Consider the following 22,418-nt stretch of genomic DNA (forward strand, 5'->3'; position numbering starts at 1 on the left):
AACGCAGCATTGCCCAAACACGAATCAAGGAACATGAAAGGCACTGCAGACTACTTCAAACAGAGAAGTCAGCCATAGCAGAGCACCTGATGAACCAACCTGGACACAGCATATTATTTGAGAACACAGAAAGGGTTTATATATCTGTGGAATGACCAGGGTGAGACAAAGGACTCTTGTCTGCTGGAGCTAGGTGTAAATGTTTCAACTGATCACCTTGATTTGATTGCCTGGCAGTGCCTGGGGCAATCTTTTGTTGAGAGGTGATTAGATGTCCCAGATTGTTTCCCTTCTGTTGTTTTGCTGTTGTAATTTTAGGGTTTTTTAATATTGGTAGCCAGATTTTGTTCATTTTCATGGTTTCCTCCTTTCTGTTGAAATTGTCCACATGCTTGTGTATTTCAATGGCTTCTCTGTGTAGTCTGACATGGTGGTTGTGAGAGTGGTCCAGCATTTCTGTGTTCTCAAATTAAATGCTGTGTCCAGGTTGGTTCATCAGTTGAAACATTCACACCTAGCTCCAGCAGACAAGAGTCCTTTGTCCCACCCTGGTCATTCCACAGATATATAAACCCATTTTCCTAGTTCCAACAGACCTCACTACCTTTGAGGATGCTTGCCATAGATGCAGGCGAAACGTCAGGAGAGAATGCCTCTAGACCATGGCCATATAGCTTGAAAAAACCTACAACAACCCAGTGATTCCGGCCATGAAAGCCTTCGACAATACATTGTACAGTTTTATTCCTATTTGCTCCTTCCAGACTTTCCCAGTTCAGATCATCTTGGTATTTCCGCATCAGAACTGTGCTTAGGTTGTGTGCTCTGTGCCGTTGCTCTTGCGGCCTTTATAATGCATATTCAAAACTTAAGGAAAGTGAAATGCAAGTCATATTTGTTACCTGAGTCAGGTGAAAGACTCCTGTACCTGGGAAGAAGCCCCAATCTATTGTTAAGTGTTGTTTCTTACAGTACTGAAATGTTTTAGAAGAGGCACTGAGGTCCTTACGGAAGGACTAGCAATATTTTAAGCTCGAAATAAGGGAGATAAGTTGAAGAAGAACCCTGACTGATTGAGTGGTAGAAATCCATGGTGTGGAACCATCTGGCCTTTTTCTTCTTTGGATGTGTATGTGTGCAATGTATTGTCGAAGGCTTTCATGGCCGGAATCACTGGGTTGTTGTAGGTTTTTTCGGGCTATATGGCCATGGTCTAGAAGCATTCTCTCCTGACATTTTGCCTGCATCTATGGCAAGCATCCTCAAAGGTAGTGTGCAATGCTTCTTAGACCAAGCTGTGACTGTGAAGCTGTGATTCCAGCTCCACAGCTTGGCAGTGTATGGAGATGACTTCCCCACTTATGAGTTGCAAGGACATTACTCATCTGGTTTCTAATTGGCTCTGTTGAATTTAAGAGCAAATTTTGATTGGAGCTATGGATATCCCATGGATTGTGTATTTTTCTCCATTCCCACATTTTTTGTGTCTTGATTTCAGCTGGAACAGAGCCAGAAAACAGCTTCGGACCTTTTGGAGCAGAATCGTGCACTGCAGGACCAGCTGAAAGTAGCCCTGGGCCGTGAACAGAGTGCCCGGGAAGGTTATGTTCTTCAGGTAGGAGAGTGCAAGGAAGATCCTTTTTTTGTGATTGTGGTTCTTATCTGTGGGGCTTCAGTCCAAGGTGCTTGTGAGTATACCTGGATTGCGGGTAGGCGTGTGCAATGCCCTGAGTCTTCTGATGGAAAAGGAGGTTTTGGTGGAATTAATCCTCTTTTTACAGGTACAGGTATAGAACAAGTGCCCCTTCTGTTCAGACTACTGGATATCCTCAGGGCGGATTACAGTGTACACATATATGGCAAACATTCAATGCCAATTTTTGACACACAAACATATACAGGCATACACAGAGGCTATTTAACTTTTTCTGGCCACCAGGGGAGCTGTCGCTTTCATCGTCCATCTGCGACGCTGATGAAGCACTTCCGCATTCCCTTCATGCTTCCCCACTGGAATGCTTTGCTGGAGTCTTCTTTTATGGCCTCATAAATCAGTTGATTTAGCCTCCCCACACTTTTAAAGTGGTACCTTATTTTCCTACTTGACAGATGCAACTGTCTTTCGGGTTGCAAAGGTCAACAACAGGCTACACCCAATTGGTTGGAAACCTACTCCAACCTGGGCTGGCTTCGAACTCATGACCTTTTGGTCAGAGTGATCTTAACGCAGCTGACACTCAGCCAGCTACGTCACAATCCCGGTGCTTTAACCACATAAAGAAGGTACCTCAAACTACTTCTTTTGTAGGTACCATTTTCTGTGGTTGATGAGGATGGAGATACATGATGAATAAAACGCAGGAAGAAAACAACTGTAAGAGGCATTGAGTTTTTAAATTTTATTTTCTTGGTTTGTTTCAAAATGAGTTCTTTATCAAGGATACTTTAAAATTAAATACATTTGGGATGTATATTTTAAGAATTTAATTAAATGCCTTAATTTAATAGCGGCATTATCAATTAATCTGAGAGGAGATATGATAGCCATGTATAAATATGTGAGAGGAAGCCACAGGGAGGAGGGAGCAAGCTTGTTTTCTGCTTCCCTGGAGACTAGGACGCGGAACAATGGCTTCAAACTACAAGAGAGGAGATTCCATCTGAACATGAGGAAGAACTTCCTGACTGTGAGAGCCGTTCAGCAGTGGAACTCTCTGCCCCGGAGTGTGGTGGAGGCTCCTTCTTTGGAAGCTTTTAAACAGAGGCTGGATGGCCATCTGTCAGGGGTGATTTGAATGCAATATTCCTGCTTCTTGGCAGAATGGGGTTGGACTGGATGGCCCATGAGGTCTCTTTCAACTCTTTGATTCTATGATTCTATAATCAGTCAAGTGATAACTGCAGATAGCTGTCTCCATTTCTGAGTGGAATAGAAGCGTGAGTCTTTTCTGTATCGGTTCCTATTGTGATATCTATACATGAAAAACAAGGAAACATGCTTTTTGTTTCACTCTTATACATATAGGCAGATTGAATCAGCTTTTTTAATTAGATGGCAGCCTCAATTAATAAAACAAAGTACTCAAATTTTTTCATCATAATGTCTTATTAGCATATAGATGTATTTTTATTTTGTTGTACCTTTTAAAGAGTTGTATGTTCAGAACACACTGAGTTAAAAGATTTTTCCTGCATCACCTCAATACTTTTCTCTCCAGCTTAGCGATGAAAAGTGCCTTGTCATGTGTGACATTAATTATTATTATTATTATTAACTTTATTTGTACCCCGCTAGCATCTCCCGAAGGACTCGATGCGGCTTACAAAGGCCAAGGCCTCAAAAACATAGCATAACAATGCACAACTCAAAGCAAATCAAAACAATTAAAGCAATATCAAGAAACAACAGAACAATAAAACAATACACCAAAACACAATAAAACTGGGCCGGGCCAAATGTAATGGGTACAGATTAAAAGTGCTGATGTGACAGGTGATATGTCGGATTTTAGGGTAAGTGCAGTGTGCAAGCAATCTTAAAGTCTAATAAAGTGCTTCTGGGACAGGTTGTTGGAGTTTTCCTATTCTGGAAAGGCACATCGGAACAGCCAGGTCTTCAAGTTCTTCCTAAAGACTGCCATTAAGCTGTTTTGTAGGAGTTGTTAATTCATCTTTTCATAAGTTCTGTTGTAGTAGCTCTGAAAGATGCTAATCACAGCTGTGATTATTTAAATTTGATATGAAGAGACACAGAAAAGCAGTCCTCTCCATTCACCACTCAAGAACCTTGACCAGATTGTCATGTCTTCTTTAGAATCATGAAGAGACCGCAAAAAACAAAAACACGAGGCTGATCAACCATGTCCATGTTGCTTACCTGTTTCTATCTTTTCTTGCCTTGTTTTTCCTAATGCCCCTTCTTGATTAGTTTTGGTTTTGTGGGTAAGCAAGCAATAAACTACAAGAGAGGAGATTTCATCTGAACATGAGGAAGAACTTCCTGACTGTGAGAGCCGTTCAGCAGTGGAACTCTCTGCCCCGGAGTGTGGTGGAGGCTCCTTCTTTGGAAGCTTTTAAACAGAGGCTGGATGGCCATCTGTCAGGGGTGATTTGAATGCAATATTCCTGCTTCTTGGCAGGGGGTTGGACTGGATGGCCCATGAGGTCTCTTCCAACTCTTTGATTCTATGATTCTATAATTGTGAAAAGCTGGTAGATTCAATTTCTTACAAGCATTGTGTTACACCTTTCTGCTAAAAACAAAAAGAGGTCATAATTATTTGCTTTTCTCCCATTCTTGATACACACATCAAGTGGTTACAGGTTTTCCTCTCCGTCAAGGTTCTGCATATTTTCAGGGCTTGGTCACATGCATGTTGAACTGAAGCCCCTCATTGATCTCTCGTAATGTATCCTTTCCTGCATATCTCCTGCCTTGAGCTTGGTTGCAAGTTGAGCTCCTGAAGTCCACTGGATGCCAAAACTAAAGTTCAGCATGACTATTCCTCTTTTTCCAAGACACCAATTATGTCTTCTGGTTCTTCTGTGGGGAGCGGGGAGAGTCACGCTACTAATCTCTCTCAAGTTTGGATAATATTGCATGGGTTTTTTTCCTTGTGGAAGCATGTTATCTGACTTAATGTACTCCTGAGTGTCACATCTGTGGGCTGTCCCTGCCAAAAACCACAGTACAGCAAGGCAGGCCAAATTATTAGGCTTATTATGCTGTGCTTCTTTTTCCTCTTACTGTTTGTGTATTCTCTGAGCCATATTGTTTCTTGTCCGACTCTTGCATGGTTCTTTGTAAGTTTTTCTCTGTGCATGCATCATGGCTTTGGTTCAAATCTCTCCAGTGATCCTTGTTCTAATTTTATGTTCTCATCATATCCCTTCTTTCCTTCTCGCTTATTGTTGTTTGAAAACAAAACAAACACAGCAGACACATCCAGAAGCTCTATATTTTAAATCTAATTTAAATTATGATGGTTTTATTCACTCATAACAACATACAGAAAACATCCATTTCAAATTCGTGACAGGAATGAGTTGACCTTAGCATTTGCCATATCTTAAGAGTGGAGAGAGCACATCTCTATAAGGACAAGACATAAACAAAGGTGGACACTTTCATACACAATACTGATCATACTTAGATCGCCCCATCCAATAGGTTGTGGTGAACAGAAACAAAACAAATCTTGTCGAAGGCTTTCATGGCTGGAATCACTCAGTTCTTGTGGGTTTTTTTTGGGCTATATGGCCATGTTCTAGAGGCATTTCTCCTGACGTTTCACCTGCATCTATGGCAAGCATCCTCAGAGGTGAGACCTCACCTCTGAGGATGCTTGCCATAGATGCAGGTGAAACGTCAGGAGAAATGCCTCTAGAACATGGCCATATAGCCCGAAAAAACCCACAAGAACCAAAACAAATCTTATCAGAATAAGTTTTCTAATTTAGCCTTGAGCCTGAAAAGTATGTCTTCCGGGTCTTACAAAAGATCCATTTTCAATACTTCTGGCCACCATCTCTTCCTGCAGTTTTCACTCCTTTCCAAATCTTTCTTCTTCTTGTCCTATGTCATTCCCTTTCCTGTGGTGTCCATCATTTTTATTTTCATTTTGTTTCATTCAGTTCGTTTCTTAGGCTGTCTTGCATTAAAGCTGTTTCGATGTTTACTATCCATGTTGTTTGTTTCCTTGGAAGAAGCTCCCCCATTTCTCACAGCAATTTTTAAAACAAAAAGCAAAACAAAACAAAACTGGCAACATCCAAAATTGGAACATGATGGGTTGTGTGGTCCAACCACTCTCAAGGAGTAGTTCTGTGACCAGAGGTGTGACACTCAGAACTTGGAGCCAAGAGTGTTACTAATCTCCTATTTAATCAATTTTTTTTAAAGACTGAGGTGGCCACTTCCTCATCGGGGGCCTGGCAGAGGCTTCATAAAGTCAATCGAGACCTCCAGAATGAGCTGGAAGCCCAATGTCAACGCCAGGAGCTGATCAATCAACAGATCCAGTCCCTCAAGCGTAGCTACGGGGAAGCAAAGGATGTAATACGGCACCACGAGGCAGAGATCCAGAGCCTGCAAGCAAGGCTGAGCAATGCAGCTGCAGAGCTCTCCATCAAGGAGCAGACCCTGGCCAAGCTCAAAAATGACTTGAAGGCTGAAAAGAAGAAAGCCCAAGAGCAGATGGAAGAGTGGCAGCACAGTGAGACGGCATTGAGTTCCCAGTTAAAAGCCAGTGAGCAGAAGCTAAAGAAGGCTGAAGCACTCCTCTTAGAAAAGACCCAAGAGCTGAGGGACCTGGAGACCCAACAGGCATTGCAAAGAGACTACCAAAAAGAAGTGCAACGGCTTCAGGATCGAATTGCTGACCTGAGCCGGCAATTGAGTGCCAGTGAGCAGTCACGAGTGTTGATGGAAGAGAAACTCCAGAGGAATTATGAGGCTTTGTTAGAAAGCTGTGAAAAGGAAAAACAGGTTTTGATCCAGAGCTTGAAGGAAGTGGAGGATAAAGCCAGTGAGTATGAGAACCAGCTACAGAATAGTGAACAGCAGATGGAAATTTTGCAGAAAGAGAAACTGACTGCCAAATTTGAAAGCAGTGAAATTGTCCACCAACTGGAGGAGCAGCTGGAAATGAAGGAAGCAAGCATCCAGAAGCTTGTTGATCACATAAAGAGTCTTGAGGAGGAAAGGGATCAGATTAAATTCCGGTTCCAAGAACTGATGAACCAGGTTGCCGAATCAGATAATGAGGTGGCCAAGCTACAAGCCAAGCTGCAACTGGAAGAGAGCAACTATCACACTCTGGAACGCTCCTATGAGGTGGTCTCAGGGCAATTTCAGAACTTGCAGAAGGTCCTGAAAGAAAAGGAGGAAGAGCTGAGAGTAGTGAGGGAAACCCATTTGAGGGTTGTTGAGAAAAGGGATCAAGATTTCAGTGAACCTTTATTTAAAAAGGCTGCCATGAGTGGCAGCATAGAGGAAATGGAAGAAAGTCCACAAGACAAAGACTTGAAAATATTACCTGATGAGCATTTAACAACAGATATGGCTGATACTGGCCAAATTGCTGAGAAAGTACAAGATGCACAAGTGGAAGGAAAACTTCCCATTTCAGATCTTATGATCATTCGTGGTACCAGTGATGGTGGCCTTAATACCAACCAGAGGCAGATCGATGAGCATACAGTGATGAACACAGAAGAATGCAAATCTACATCAAAGTCTGCAGACTTTAATGAAAGGGAGATTTTTCAGAAGGACTTCTCAAAACCTGATGTTGAAATTCAAGGAGCCAAAAGGCAAAGGATTCGTTTCTCCAACATCCAGTGCCAAAAGTACGTTCACCCTGATGGATCCGAGAAGACATGGACAAGCAGCACCTCCTCAGACACCAGTCAGGACAGGTCACTTTCTGAAGATAGCATGTCATCAGAACCCGCTCCTTGTTACCCAGCCTCAGGTGATTCTGAGACTTATCTATCTATAATTCACTCCTTGGAAACAAAACTTTATATCACAGAAGAAAAGCTCAAAGATGTGACCATGAAACTTGAAAGCCAGCAGGGCCATAATCAAGACACTCTCATTGCACTTCATCAGCAGTGGGCCAATACAGAAGCACAGCTGAGAGAACAGCTCCAGGATAGTTTGATTCAAGTTAGCATGTTGGTTTCACAGTTGGAAAGTGAGAAGCAGTCCAAGCTGAAGCTAATTGAAAACCATGTCAATGAATTGAGTGGGCTCCATGGAAGAAACAACCAAGCCTTGGTTTGCTTAAACCAGTGCAGAGAACAGCTAAGACTGTTGCCTACATCTGACAAGGAAAAAGAAATAGAGGTGTATCTAGATGCCCTATCCAGTATGGAAAGTACTCTGTCTAATGCAATCCAGGTCCTAAAACTGACATTTTCTTTACCCGACTGCCAAGCAGCCGTGTGTCCTACAGCCCAATCTTTGCAAGTGGAAGGCAGCTGCATTGAAAAGGAAAAACCTTCTTTCCAGCATCAACTGGAATTTTCTGGACAGGACCAGTTGAGGTTGCTTTCCAGGAGGCTGGCTTTTGAATCATCGCTGATCAACCGGATAGCAGAGTCCTTGAGAGATGCATTTTCAAAGATTTCTTTGGCCCTCAGAGAGATACATGGTACAGTGGATGCTGTTCTGTTAGAGCCTTCAGACCTTTCACATACTGCAGTAGCCTTGGCTGATATTTTATCCAAAAAACTAGTATTGGAAGATCAGTTTTGGAGTCAGGTAGAGGAGCTAAGAAAGCACCTGGGTGCTATGGATGAAGAAGAGAAGATGATGGAGGGTCCAAGTTCAAATGTCCCCGAATGCCTCATTCAGTCAGTTGCAGACAACACACTGATCAAAGCAGAGCTTGGGTTTGTTGCCCAGAAAATGAGAGAATCCTTTCACCAGAGGTTAAAAACAATTGAAGAAGACCTCCACAACACTAAAACAGCTCTTCAGCAACATAAGTACATGTTGGAGGAAATCATGAAAGCTTATAGGACACCTGATTTTGATGGAGTTATGCATCAGATTTCTAAAGCCCTTGAAATACAAGAGGGTGCTTCAGGAGTAGTCCATCCAGCATGGGACGTAAGCCTTCATGACTCCATGGCAGGAGCCCACCGTTTGCAGGATCTAAGCAGTCAAGCCCTGGCTGCTATTCAGGATGATCTTGCTCAACAGCTCAAAGACAGGGCACATCTTCTCAAAGAAATATCTGCTGCTCTTCTATCTCTGTCTCCTGGTGATGCCCTGAAAGACTGCCACAAGCTCCTCAAGATTTCTAGCAGCCCTCCTTATGATTCTTGCATGGGGGATCTTGAGCGTTACTCTTCTTTACTAGTGCAGGATGCGATTGTCCAGGCCCAGGTTTGTTATGGGGCTTATCGAGCAAGGCTGGAGTATGCAAAGGAGGCAAAGCTGTACAAGGACTCTCTTCAAAATGTTGATGCACTGTGTCAGGAACGCATACAGGCTGTTGCTGTTCTCCGAGGAGAGTATGAGGAATTGCTCCGAAAGCAGCAGAACGAATATGCAGAAATGATTGCTGTGCTTGAAAGAGAGAACGCAGAACTCAAGACCAAAGTAGAGCAGCTTGACAATCAACGGAAGCTCCTGGAGGAGGAAGCATATAAGCAGAGCAAAAAGATATCAGAGCTCCAGGGTAAATATGAAGAGGAGATCCACAATGTGGTTGAGCAGCTAAACAGAACGAAGGACATGCTAAAGATGGAACAAACTGAGGGGCTCCTTCGACTAGATGTCCTTCTGCAAGATAAGCAGAACTTAGAAAGGCACCACCTTGAGCAAATGCAAGCTCTAGAGGATGAGTTCCAGTCCAAGATGAAAGAACTGCAAGTTCTCCACAATGAGGAGCTGCAGGGCTTGCAGGAGCGTTACAATCAGAATCTGCAACATTTGCAGGAGTCCTTGGACGAGTACCAGAAGCAGCACCCAGAAACATCGCTCACAGTAGCAAGTGGTTCAGGAGAAACATGGGCTGCAAATAAGGCCAGTGGTGGGATGCAAGCCTCAGACAGTGAACAGAACGCCATGCACGGGCTAAGAGAACGCATTCAAGAACTGGAAGCCCAAATGAATGTCATGAGAGATGAGCTGGAGAATAAGCACCTAGAAGGGAATGCATCCACACTGCGGGAGAAATACCAGAAAGATTTTGAGAATCTTAAGGTGTATTTTTAATGAATTTAATCTTAATAAGTCATTTATGTAAGTTCCCCTCATGTCAACGCAATCATTGCTCCTCCCACTCACCCCTTTTCTCTTAAGGCAAATAGGCATCTAGAATCAGGTGGCTAGGAGACAAGAGCTGGAGATACAAAAAAAATCTGATTTCATTTTCCATGCATAATGTTCAGAAGTGTAAATTACAACCATGTGGGAATTTTTAACTAAAGATTTAATCTATTTAGATCTTTTTAAAAAATAAACAGATATTTTACCTTGCAAACTTTTGCAGGCTTAACTTTTTGTGTGTGTATCAGAAGCAGATCGAGAAACTGCAAGACACTTCTGGTGTTGGCCGTCTGCAAGGACGTTGCCCAGGGGATGCCCAGATGTTTTACCAGGCTTCTCTTATGTCCCTGCATGGGGAGCTGGAACTGACAGAGGGAGCTCAACCCGCTCTCCCCAGATTCAAACTGCTGACCTCTCAGTCAGTCAGCAGTTCTGCCGGCACAAGGGTTTAATCCATTGCACCACTTAATTGCTTGAGATAGTTAAAAGAGGATCCTAGATTATTTACCAACTTCCAAAGATGCAATCTACATTTCATCTCTCTTTTGAACTTGGATCCCAGCTCCTTTTCATTTGGAACTATAGTTTTGTGAAAAAGTGGGGTGGGAATGGCAAGCAGCACTTGAAATAACCATACAAGATGAATCAATTAAGTACTTAAGGGGATCTATTTTACAGAGGGCTTAGAAAAGAAATACGCTTTATTGTAAGCAAAACTTGTATCAAAAGAATTCTCTTCACTCTTATTACCAGTTACTTTTAATGTTCTTTTTAAGAACACATTTCCCTGCACAAAGTCATCTTAAAATTGTCACAGTGTCTTCTGTTAAACAGGGTTTCTCTGCCTAACTATTTGAATCAAATTTAGGTGGGTCAGATTCAGATTGCTTATGTGTGATCCATTTCTGCTTCTGTGAAACAAGGCTTAGTAACAGTTTTTTTACTCGTTTGTATATCTTAAGCACAAGAGACAGATCCTTTTACTATCCTCGTGATGGTGAACCTATGACACGCGTGTCAGCACTGACACACATGGCTATTTTTGATGACACGCGGCCACATGCGGCCGCATACAGAGAAGTACACCTTATAAGAGCCAATCTAATTCCATCCTTGAATTTGTAAAAGGCGCTACAAATTTAACATCTGCATGTTTGAGCATAACTCAGCATGGAATATACATTTTTCTTATTTAAACTATAAATATTGCAAAATTACGTTTATTTTTTTCTCGAAGTTGACACCCCACCCAAGTTAGGTTTTTGGCAAATTTTGACACACCAAGCTCAAAAGGTTGCCCATCACTGTACTATCCATTAGACATTGCTGCAATATAACAACCAAAAGGAAGTTTCTTAATCAGTGTGACTTAAGCAAAATACTACAAAATATGATTCTGAAAGGCTAGTCACATTAAGAATCTTACAATTGCCTGGAAAATTAAACATCCTATTTTGGATTTTAAACACGTGCACATGCACACACAAACATGTTTTAAGTTACGGAAAATCAGCTTGTCAACAAGTAAGGTATTTTCAGAGTAAAAAATGAGTATGGAATGCATTTGGATTATGAGTTATGTCAATTTATCTATATTAACTAAGAAAAAAGAATAATAGTGTAACAGGCACAAGTCTTCTAAAAATGGCTCCATTTATTTCTTCCTCCTCCTCTTTATTGACTCTGATAATTTCGCTAAGGCGTACATTTTTGCTTTTGGCATTCCCAACTTAAAATACTTGTGCACAATCAACTTGTTGCTGATTTTGCAATTTCAGCTTGACATGTTAACACTGAAAAAAGCCAGGCTGGTATTACTAACCCTTTACTCAACCAAAGATCAGATGTTTTGGAATTCCTTAACAAGGAATAACACTGAGAAAATGAAATATGCCCTGAGTCTCAAATATGATCTAGAAGGGTTGGGTATTTATTTATTTACAGCTTTTATATTCCACCCTTCTCACCCCGCAGGGGACTCAGGGCGGATTACAATGTACACATATATGGCAAACATTCAATGCCAATTTTTGACATACAAACATATACAGACATACACAGAGCCTATTTAACTGGGGAGCTGTCGATTTCATCGTCCATCTGCGACGCTGATGAAGCACTTCCGCATTCCCCGCATGCTTCCCCGCTGGAATGCTTTGCTGGAGTCTTCTTTTATGGCCTCATAAATCAGTTAATTTAGCCTCCCCACACTTTTAAGGTGGTACCTTATTTTCCTACTTGAGAGATGCAACAGTCTTTCGGGTTGCAAAGGTCGACAACAGGCTACACTCAATTGGTTGGAAACCCACTCCAACCCAGGCTGGCTTCGAACTCATGACCTTTTGGTCAGAGTGATCTTAATGCAGCTGACACTCAGCCAGCTGCACCACAATCCCGGGTAGACTTGTAGTGATCCTATGTTAGACCATGAGCCAGATTATTGAAAGTGTGCAGAGTAGTGCAACTATTATTTATTTATTTATTACTTGCACTTATTAACCGCCGCTCTCAGCCCTAGGGCGACTCGTGGCGGTGTACAACAACATAGAAAAGACAGTTTACAATAAATCAAGACAGTAACCAACATTCTACTACTACAAACATCTACTTATACTAAAAATCCGCTTCGTCATATCATGGGGTCATAATCAGTCTCATAGTCGTAGTCCATTCTGGTCGTCATTTCCAATAACATAGCACTCAGTTGAAGGCCATCTCGAAAAGCCATGTTTTCAGGCCCTTACGAAAGGCCATGAGGGAGGGCGCCTGTCTAACCTCGGCAGGGAGGGAGTTCCACAGCCGGGGGGCCACCACCGAGAAGGCCCGCTCTCTCGTCCCCGCCAGACGTGCCTGTGAGGCAGGCGGGACCGAGAGAAGGGCCTCCCCAGATGATCTCAAGGTCCTCGTGGGCTCGTAGGCCGAGATGCGGTCTGCAAGGTATTTTGGGCCGGAACCGTTTAGGGCTTTGTAGGATAACACCAGCACCTTAAATTGGGCCCGGTAGCAAATCGGCAGCCAGTGGAGCTGGGACAGCAGGGGCGTTGTATGCTCCCTGCGCCCTGCTCCTGTTAACAACATGGCTGCCGCGCGCTGGACTAGCTGAAGCTTCCGGGCCGTCTTCAAGGGCAGCCCCACGTAGAGAGCGTTGCAGTAGTCAAGGCGGGATGTGACCAAAGCGTGTACCACCGTGGCCAAGTCAGACTTCCCAAGATACGGGCGCAGCTGGCGCACGAGCCTAAGCTGTGCAAATGCTCCCCTGGTCACCGCTGAAACCTGGGGATCCAGGCTCAGCGACGAATCCAACTACTTTTCACTTTTCCCAAATACAAAACCTATATGAAAAGCAGCTCTAAATGATGGTGTCTACAAAACACTATATAATATATATATATATTGCTTCAGATTAAAAGTGCAGAAATAGGACATACATCAAATTATTTTTAATGCCGCTGAGAGATTTGTGCAGAAAATAGGTTGTTTCATTGATTTTGATGTTTATTTAGTTCAGTTTGCTATTGCCACACAAGTAGTGCTGGGTTAACTGGATTGCCCACTTGGTCTTAACAAAATAGTCTGAGTTCAGGAATGCAAGCTTCTTCTTGAAATTCAAAATCTCTCATTCTTCCAGAAGCTTTCATTTCAGAGGGTTCGGGAAGAACATCCTGCAGGTGATTTTTCTATTAAATTACAATAGAAGAACGATGACTCTCCTCTTTTAAGTGTGCCAAACAAGTCAATAGACCATTATCCTCCCTTCCATGCATGCTTATGCCATTAGTGTTGTGCCGTTAGTCATATTCATCTCGTTCTGGCTATCCATACCTTCATCCTGGTACATAATCATATGTCTGTGTTTAGATTGGACCACCAAAATATGTAAACAAAATGTAACGGCACTCTCTCGCCTTTTTCCAGGCAACATGCGAACGAGGGTTTGCTGCCATGGAAGAGACGCATCAGAAGAAGATAGAAGATCTGCAAAGGCAGCATCAGCGGGAACTGGAGAAACTACGGGAGGAGAAGGATCGCTTGCTAGCAGAGGAGACGGCAGCCACCATCTCAGGTAGAGCAACATATTTGTAAACAAAGGAATTAACATTATGTTCTTGTGGTCAAACCAGAAGTCAAGGGTGAGTTACTCAAATTGCAACTTTGCTTTCCTTTCACAGCCATAGAAGCCATGAAGAATGCCCATCGGGAGGAGCTTGAGCGGGAGCTGGAGAAGACTCAGCGCTCCCAAATTAGCAGCATCAACTCAGACATTGAAGCTCTCCAAAGACAATACCTGTATGCATTTTTGCATTTTATAGGGCACTCTTTCTCAACCTGGGGGGGGGGGTTGTGAGGGGGGTGTCAGAGGGGTCGCCAAAGACCATCAGAAAACACAGTATTATCGGGTTGTTGTAGGTTTTTTCGGGCTGTACGGCCATGGTCTAGAGGCATTCTCTCATGATGTTTCGCCTGCATCTATGGCAAGCATCCTCAGAGGTTTTTTTTTTTTTTTGGTCGTGTCAGGAGTGACTCCTGGTGTGAGAGAATTGGCCCTCTGCAAGGATGTTGCCCAGGGGATGCCTGGATGATTTGATGTTTTTATCATCCTTGTGGGAGGCTTCTCTCATGTCCCCGCATGAGGAGCTGGAGCTGATAGAGGGAGCTCATCCGCCTCTCCCCAGATTCGAACCTGCAACCTGTCGGTCTTCAGTCCTGCCGGCACAGGGGTTTAACCCACTGCGCCACCGGGGGCTCCATCCTCCATCCTCAGAGATAGTGAGGATGCTTGCCATAGATGCAGGCAAAACGTCAGGAGAGAATGCCTCTAGACCAGTGGTTCTCAACCTGGGGTCCCCAGATGTTTTTGGCCTACAATTCCCAGAAATCCCAGTCAGTTTAGCAGCTGTTAGGATTTCTGGGAGTTGAAGGCCAAAAACATCTGGGGACCCCAGGTTGAGAACCACTGCTCTAGACCATGGCCATATAGCCCAAAAAAACCTACAACAACCCAGTGATTCTGGCCATGAAAGCCTTCGACAACAGTATTTTATGTTGGCCATGAGGGTTCTGTGTGGGAAGTTTGGCCCATTTCTATCATGAGTGGAGTTCAGAATGCTTTGGAATTGTAGGTGAATAATAAATCCCAGCAACAACAACTTTCAAATGTCAAGATCTATTTTCCAGAAAATCCACCAGTATTCACATTTGGGCATATTGGATATTTGTGCCAAGTTTAGTCCAGATCCATCACTGTTTTGAGTCCACAGTGCCCTCTGGATGTAGATGAACTACAACTCCAAAACTCAAGATCAATGCCCACCAAACTCTTCCAGTACTTTTCGTTGGTCATGGGAGTTTGGCCCAATTCCATCTTTGGTGTTCAGAATGCTCTTTGATTGTAGGTGAACTATAAATCCCAGCAACTACAACTCCCAAATGACAAAATCAATCTTCTCCGTCCAACCCCACCAGTATTCAAATTTGGGTGTATCGGGTATTTGTGCCAAATTTGGTCCAGTGAATGAAAATACATCCTGCATATCAGATATTTACATTACGATTTTTAACAGTAGCAAAATTACAGATATGAAGTAGCAACTGAAATAATTTTATGGTTGGGGGTCACCACAATATGAGGAACTATATTAAGGGGTCACAGCATTAGGAAGCTTGAGAAAGACTGTTATAGAGAAATGGGGGCACTAGAACAAGTTGCCATTTTGTACCATGGCCAGATTTGGTCACCGGGGAAAGGAGAAAGCTGTTCTGCGGTATGTCTTCTGAACTTAAATAATAAGCAGTCACTAGGATCAACTGCTCCTCCCTGATTTGGGAAGGGGATCACCCGCCTTTCTTATCGACCCAATCCTTTTGATACATTTTTAGTTTTAATTTGATTGCTCTTCTCTGTTTTATTACTTTATTCTCCTTTTGTAAATATCCACTTCAGTATTGGTTTCAATATTGTTTTATTTAGTCAAACATTTTTAGCCTAAAAGTAAGGCATGCATACATTTTTGAAAGAAATACATTTATTGTATTCATGCACAAGAGCCATTTTGGAACATAATTGGTTTTAAAAGATCTCTTGTGTTTACCTTTTATTGGTCTTTAAATGTTTCTAACAGATTGTAATCCTGTCCTGTAACTCTTCAGAGCAGGCGTTAATCAAACTTTTGTTCACCTGAAGATTGACTCTGAAAAGGTTTATTTCAGATGTTCTATACAAAACTTCAACTTGGGTAGCTAATTGCTTTGAGGGAATAAACTATAGGCTGCTTGCAAAACATTCAGCTTGAACGCTCCTTCTTTCCCATCAGTGGCAGACTGTGCAAATGACTATCCACCTCTTTCTCCCATCCTGTATTAAGGGTGAGTTTAGTTGCTGTGAGAGACACAAGTTGCCTCATGTTCTTACTTTCGCCCTCTTGTCTATCTCCTTAGGGAGGAGCTGCAGTCTGTCCAGCGTGAACTTGAAGTCCTCTCAGAGCAGTACTCTCAGAAGTGTTTGGAAAATGCTCACCTGGCTCAGGCCCTGGAGGCTGAGAGGCAGGCCCTCCGCCAGTGCCAGAGGGAGAACCAGGAGCTCAATGCACACAATCAGGTGAAGTAGCACAGGCCTGAGGACCACTCTCAGCTGGGGAAGAAAGGCTTTCCTGTGGCTTTACCCTAGAATCCACTTTTTTCAGTGGCACTCTAGCTTTAGAATGTGCATAAGGAAAAGCGACCGTAAGGACCAGAGGAACCACAACATTGTCTTTGTAGGATTACAAGCATGAATTTCCTAGCAGAAAGAGTAAGGTACGCATATCAAGTTGCCAAGATCAACTTGAAGATGGCCCGGAAGTTTGAACTGATACAACGGGCGGCAGCCAGGCTCCTTACTGGAGCAAACTATAGGGAGCATACAACACCCCTATTAACACAGCTTCATTGGCTGCTGCTAAGTTGCCGAGCCAAATTCAAGGTGCAGGTCATGACCTATAAAGCCCTAAACAGTTCGGGACCCGCCTTTCTCCGCGATCACATCTCCTTCTATGAACCGGCGCGAACTCTAAGATCTTCTGGGGAGGCCCTCCTCTCGGTCCCTCTACCGTCTCAAGCGCTGTTGGTGGGGATGAGAGGGCCTTCTCAGTGGTGGCCCTCCACCTCTGGAACGCCCTTCCAAGGGAAATAAGACAGGCCCCATCCCTCCCCTCCTTTCATAAGAGCTTGAAGACTTGGTGGTTTCAACAAACTTTTGAAAATGGCCAGTTCTAACTCAGCCCTACACATTGTCGAATATGGCCTTATTCTTCCTACCAATTACCCAGATCATTTCCTCTAGTCGGCCCTGGAATGAACAGCCACAGACCCGTACCTAATATTATTGTTGCCTGCCATAGCATTGCATTTAATTCCCGGGCCCCCTAGAATTTTGGGGCTTGCACAAATCTTGGCCTGACCTTTTAAATTTTTTTAATTGCCTTGAACAGGCAGAATTACTTTAATATATGTGTGTTGTGGTGACAATTTTAATGCATATTTTGTTTTGTTAATCTTATGGTTATGTTGCTTTTACTTTGTATGTTCTGTGATTTTTACCTGTGAACCGCTCTGAGTCCCCTCGGGGAGATAAAGCAGTATATAAAGTTTTATTATTATTATTATCAACATATTTACCCAGAACGGTTACTAATAGAAATGTTTGGGTATTGTCACAGGAACTAAACAATCGCCTAGCTGCAGAAATCACCCGACTACGAACACTACTGACTGGGGAGGGCGGGATAGAGACTGCTGGCTCGCCTCTCACCCAAGGCAAGGACGCCTACGAATTGGAAGTGAGTGACCTCTGCGTCAATTCCAGATGATGGGAAAGCTCAGGGGTGTTGCTCAAGGGGGCAACAAGTGTGAGGTGGACTCACATTCTTACCCTTTCTATAGATAATGAACATTTTTTCCATTGGCTGTGTCTATTTGCCTGACATAAAAGGTTCTTGCCTGGGTTGTCCCCATTTGCAGGTTCTGCTGCGAGTCAAGGAATCAGAAATCCAGTACTTGAAGCAGGAAATCAGCTCCTTGAAGGATGAATTGCAAACAGCATTGAGGGTAATAGTCTTGGAGAAGACAAGTTATTTTAAAGATTTAGCTTTCTCGTTCATGGCAGATTATAACTTGATAGGTAATCATTGTTGGAAGAATGTATAACAAAAGTAGGTATGTAAGTTTCCCAACTTGGTCATTTCATGGCTAGAGGAAAGCAGGTTCGCAGAATCCAGCTGTGTTCCTCCAATTATATCATCTTCTAGGACTTTGAAGGGTATTTGGGAGGTATCTGAAGGGTGTGATGTGTCCAGCATTAGGAACTTTGTGTGGTTGTCACGGAGCGAAGGCTCTGGACAGGATAATAAATTCTCCATACGAAGACTATTTCATACAGTTTGTTCCATGGGGTTGATTCAGAATCTAGGCTACTAGTGATTGCTGTGTGCCCAGGGGGAAGTCTCTCATCTGGTATCACCCACAGATTGAGGTGCTGAGTTTGAGCCTGCCACTTTTGGACACTCGCTTGCTGAGGTGTTCCAGCGAGTGTCTCTGTAGATCTGAGAAAACTATTTCTTGATTTAAGTCGTTGACGCGCTGGCTGATGCCCAAACAAGGGATGAGCTGGAGATGTCACTGCCTTGGTCCTTTCACTATTGGCTGCTACTTCCCGGCGGATGTCAGGTGGTGCAATACCAGCTAAGCGGTGTAATTTCTCCAGTGGTGTAGGGCGCAGACACCCTGTGATAATGCGGCATGTCTCATTAAGAGCCACATCCACTGTTTTAGCGTGGTGAGATGTGTTCCACACTGGGCATGCGTACTCAGCAGCAGAGTAGCATAGCGCAAGGGCAGATGTCTTCACTGTGTCTGGTTGTGATCCCCAGGTTGTGCCAGTTAGCTTTCGTATGATATTGTTTCTAGCGCCCACTTTTTGCTTGATGTTCAGGCAGTGCTTCTTGTAGGTCAGAGCACGGTCCAGGGTGACTCCCAGGTATTTAGGTGCGCTGCAATGCTCCAGTGGGATTTCTTCCCAGGTGATCCTCAGAGCTCGGGATGCTTGTCGGTTCTTAAGGTGAAAGGCACATGTCTGTGTTTTAGATGGATTAGGGATCAGTTGGTTTTCCCTGTAATAGGCAGTAAGAGCACCTAGAGCTTCGGAGAGCTTCTGTTCAACTATCTCAAAGCTCCCTGCTTGAGCGGTAATGGCACGATCATCAGCATAGATGAAACTCTATAAGAAACTCCATAAGAAACCACTAGAATTGTCTTTTGAGCGCTCCAAGATAGAAATCTGTTGTGCATGCTTGTCTGTAGTATGCATTTTACTGGGGTTTTTTCCAGATTCAGCTGAATAAACTAGTTTTATTGAAACTGCCTCTTTTTCACCCAGGATAAAAAATATGCCAGTGACAAGTATAAAGACATTTACACAGAACTAAGCATTGTGAAAGCCAAGGCAGACTGTGATATCAGCAGGTTGAAAGAGCAACTCAAGGCAGCCACTGAAGCTCTTGGTGAAAAGTCCCCGGAGAACAACACAGTGTCTGGATACGGTCAGTCTTCTCTTAACGGGTTTGGGCGTTTTCTGGGCGGTGCCTCCCTGGCGTAGAAATTTTGCATTCATGGTGATTGTAGTAAATTGGCTTCCTCTTCTTGCTCATTTAGATATCATGAAATCCAAAAGCAACCCTGATTTCTTGAAGAAAGACAGGACCAGTGTTGGCCGGCAATTAAGAAATATCAGGTCAAAGGTGAGTTTTCATGGCTTCTGTATGCGGAGCACCACAGAAATCTGTTTGTAAGTCTACTGAATTCTGAGTTGATACCAGAATGCAGTCTGGTATCTGTAAATTGGCGTTGGAAGGACTCTGCCATGTTGACATATGAGAAAGCTTAGGGCAGAGTTGGGAATCAGGCAACCCTCCTGAAGCTGGACTGCAGCTTTAAGCAGCATAGTTTATGAAAAATATTGGAAGCTACAGCTCAACACTGGGTGGGCTATAGGAGCAAAACCTTAACACCATCAGGGACTTATTTTACCATAGCTCTGGTTGCTTAGGGAATGGGGGTGGTATTTCTGCCTTCTGCTGCTCTAGAAAAGGTGCAAATATGCATTCCTTCCTTCTTTCCCTCTGCACCTACCATCAAGATCTTGCACATACACAAACCCTCATATCAATAAGAAAAACTTGACCCATAGCTGTATGCTGTGTTACAAGCAAATATCTATTTTATTTATTTATTTGCAGCTTTTATATTCCGCCCTTCTCACCCCACAGGGGACTCAGGGCGGATTACAGTGTACACATATATGGCAAACATTCAATGCCAATTTTGACATACAGCATATACAGGCATAGACAGAGGCTATTTAACTTTTTCTGGCCGCCAGGGGAGCTGTCGATTTCATCGTCCATCTGCGACACTGATGAAGTACTTCCGCATTCCCCGCATGCTTTTTTACTGGAGTCTTTTTTATGGCCTCATAAATTAGTTAATTTAGCCTCCCCACACTTTAAGGTGGTACCTAATTTTCCTACTTGACAGATGCAACTGCCTTTCGGGTTGCAAAGGTCGACAACAGGCTACACACAATTGGTTGGAAACCCACTCCAACCCAGGCTTGCTTCGAACTCATGACCTTTTGGTCAGAGTAATCTTAATGCAGCTGAAACTCAGCCAGCTGTGCCACAATCCCGGTGCATTCCTTCCTTCCTTCCTTCCCTCTGCACTTACCATCAAGATCTTGCACATACACAAACCCACATATCAATAAGAAAAACGTAACCCATAGCTGTATGCTGTGTTACAAGCAAACACCTACATTCATACTGAAGTGGCCAAAGTTTCTCTAAACTATTGTCGAAGGCTTTCATGGCCGGAATCACTGGGTTGTTGTAGGTTTTTTTGGGCTATACCAAACACGGAAAAATTTGTTTCTAAACTCGATTCGTTTTTAGGGTTTTTTTGCGTTAAGTTATTTAAAAGAATTCCGAAATTTTCCTTCAAAAAAGTTCGATATTTACGAAATTTCGGAAATCATAAAACAATTACAGATCAATTCATTAATGGCGGCCGCGATCGCGCAATACGCTAAAAAAACTTCTGAAGCTTCCCTCTCCCTCTGTTGTTGTGATAATTATATTTTTTTCACTGAGAAAATAAACAGCAACCCTAAAACTTGCACCAGACATGCGGAAATAATAACGAATCAATAACGAAACAATTCCGAAACAAATTGGAAAAATTTGTTTCGTTTTTTTAGTTGCTCCTGAATGGTTCAATATCGCTTCGTTATAAAAAAAAAATAACGAATTTTTAACGAATTACGAAACGAAACCGCCCAGCCCTACTATATGGCCATGTTCTAGAAGCATTCTCTCCTAATGTTTCGCTTGCATCTATGGCAATATTTCTCTAAACTGGTATTGTATGTAGCCTGCACCCACAAAATGCAGATGTCTTTTTATTGCTTCATTGTTGTGTGTGTCTCTGTCTTTCGCACAAAAGCCACAATTTATTTGATTCCTTTTTGCTGCCGAGTTTACAATGTTTTGTTTTACTTGTGTGGCTTGATTTCTGAATTGAACAAAGAAGCATCTCCCAAGTAACGAAGGCCTAAAGGGCCATGTTGCTGTATTCTTGCTGGAATGGGAGGGACAAGTGTTGCCATGGTTGGGCTTCTAAGGCAATTAGGATTTATGTGTTTGTGTTTTTTTGTTTTGTCTTTGCTTCTACAACAGTCCGTTATTGAGCAGGTCTCATGGGATAACTGAAATGCACCAGATTCCAGTCATATAGGTAATCCAACAAGTCTCTACCAAACACTTCTGCTTCTTTAAGGGGCAGCCCATTTAATGCATGTCCTGCTCACAGCTCCATCGCTAATGAGAATCTCTTCCCGACTCCCAGTGATATGGAGGTTGGGTGTGAGACGCAAGAACCAGACTTTTAGAACTTATAATAATGAATGGCTGCACCCATCTTTCTGCCTCAGCCTGCCCTCACTGACATTAATCACTGGAAGATTTATGCACCTTCTCAGATGTACAGCGGGTGCTCTGTTGAGGGCATGGGACAAAGCATGCATGCTGGATGAATGTGCATGCCTCAGACTTAATTCTCCACAACATGCAGAGCTTACACTCAAATTGACTCTGGTACAGGTGAATCTGATCAAAGCTTGCTACTTAGGATAACCATGAGGTGCCCAAGGAGCCAGTTGCAATATGTGCAAGAGCAGAGAAAAATGAAGTCATTACTAGAGGCAACAGGTATGCTGACTCAGTCTAGGTAAAAGGTAAAGATTTTCCCCAACATTAAGTCTAGTCGTGTCAGACTCTGAGGGATGGTGTTCATCTCCATTTCTAAGAAGAGCCGGCGTTGTCCATAGACACATCCAAGGTCATGTGGCCAGCATGACTGCACGGAGCGGCGTTACCTTCCCAATAAGGCAGTGTTTCTCAACCTGGGGGTCAGGACCCTGGGGGGGTCGCGAGGGGGTGTCAGAGGGGTCACCAAAGACCATCAGAAAATACAGTATTTTCTTTTGGTCGTGGGTGTTCTTTGTGGGAAGTTTGGCCCAATTCTATCATTGGTGGGGTTCAGAATG

General features: G+C 43.3%; 1 protein-coding gene across 6 annotated transcripts in view; it reads left to right on the plus strand.

Moving 5' to 3' along the window:
* LOC132782131 (myosin phosphatase Rho-interacting protein) overlaps positions 1-22,418 on the plus strand; it is a 208,197-nt gene that overhangs the window by 180,178 nt on the left and 5,601 nt on the right. For 3 of the 6 annotated variants that reach the window (XM_067461784.1, XM_067461786.1, XM_067461787.1), the window contains 9 exons: positions 1,499-1,615; positions 5,903-9,721; positions 13,703-13,850; positions 13,957-14,074; positions 16,223-16,382; positions 17,482-17,601; positions 17,783-17,869; positions 19,197-19,359; positions 19,472-19,557. In XM_067461784.1, coding sequence (XP_067317885.1) covers positions 1,499-1,615; positions 5,903-9,721; positions 13,703-13,850; positions 13,957-14,074; positions 16,223-16,382; positions 17,482-17,601; positions 17,783-17,869; positions 19,197-19,359; positions 19,472-19,557 — 4,818 coding nt within the window. Of the gene's footprint in view, positions 1-1,498; positions 1,616-5,902; positions 9,722-13,702; positions 13,851-13,956; positions 14,075-16,222; positions 16,383-17,481; positions 17,602-17,782; positions 17,870-19,196; positions 19,360-19,471; positions 19,558-21,549; positions 21,608-22,418 lie in introns of all 6 variants that reach the window. The other 3 variants (XM_067461785.1, XM_067461789.1, XM_067461788.1) reach the window with 3 other exon arrangements.

Source organism: Anolis sagrei, chromosome Y, assembly GCF_037176765.1.
Source record: "Anolis sagrei isolate rAnoSag1 chromosome Y, rAnoSag1.mat, whole genome shotgun sequence".
Taxonomy (NCBI): Eukaryota; Metazoa; Chordata; class Lepidosauria; order Squamata; family Dactyloidae; genus Anolis; species Anolis sagrei.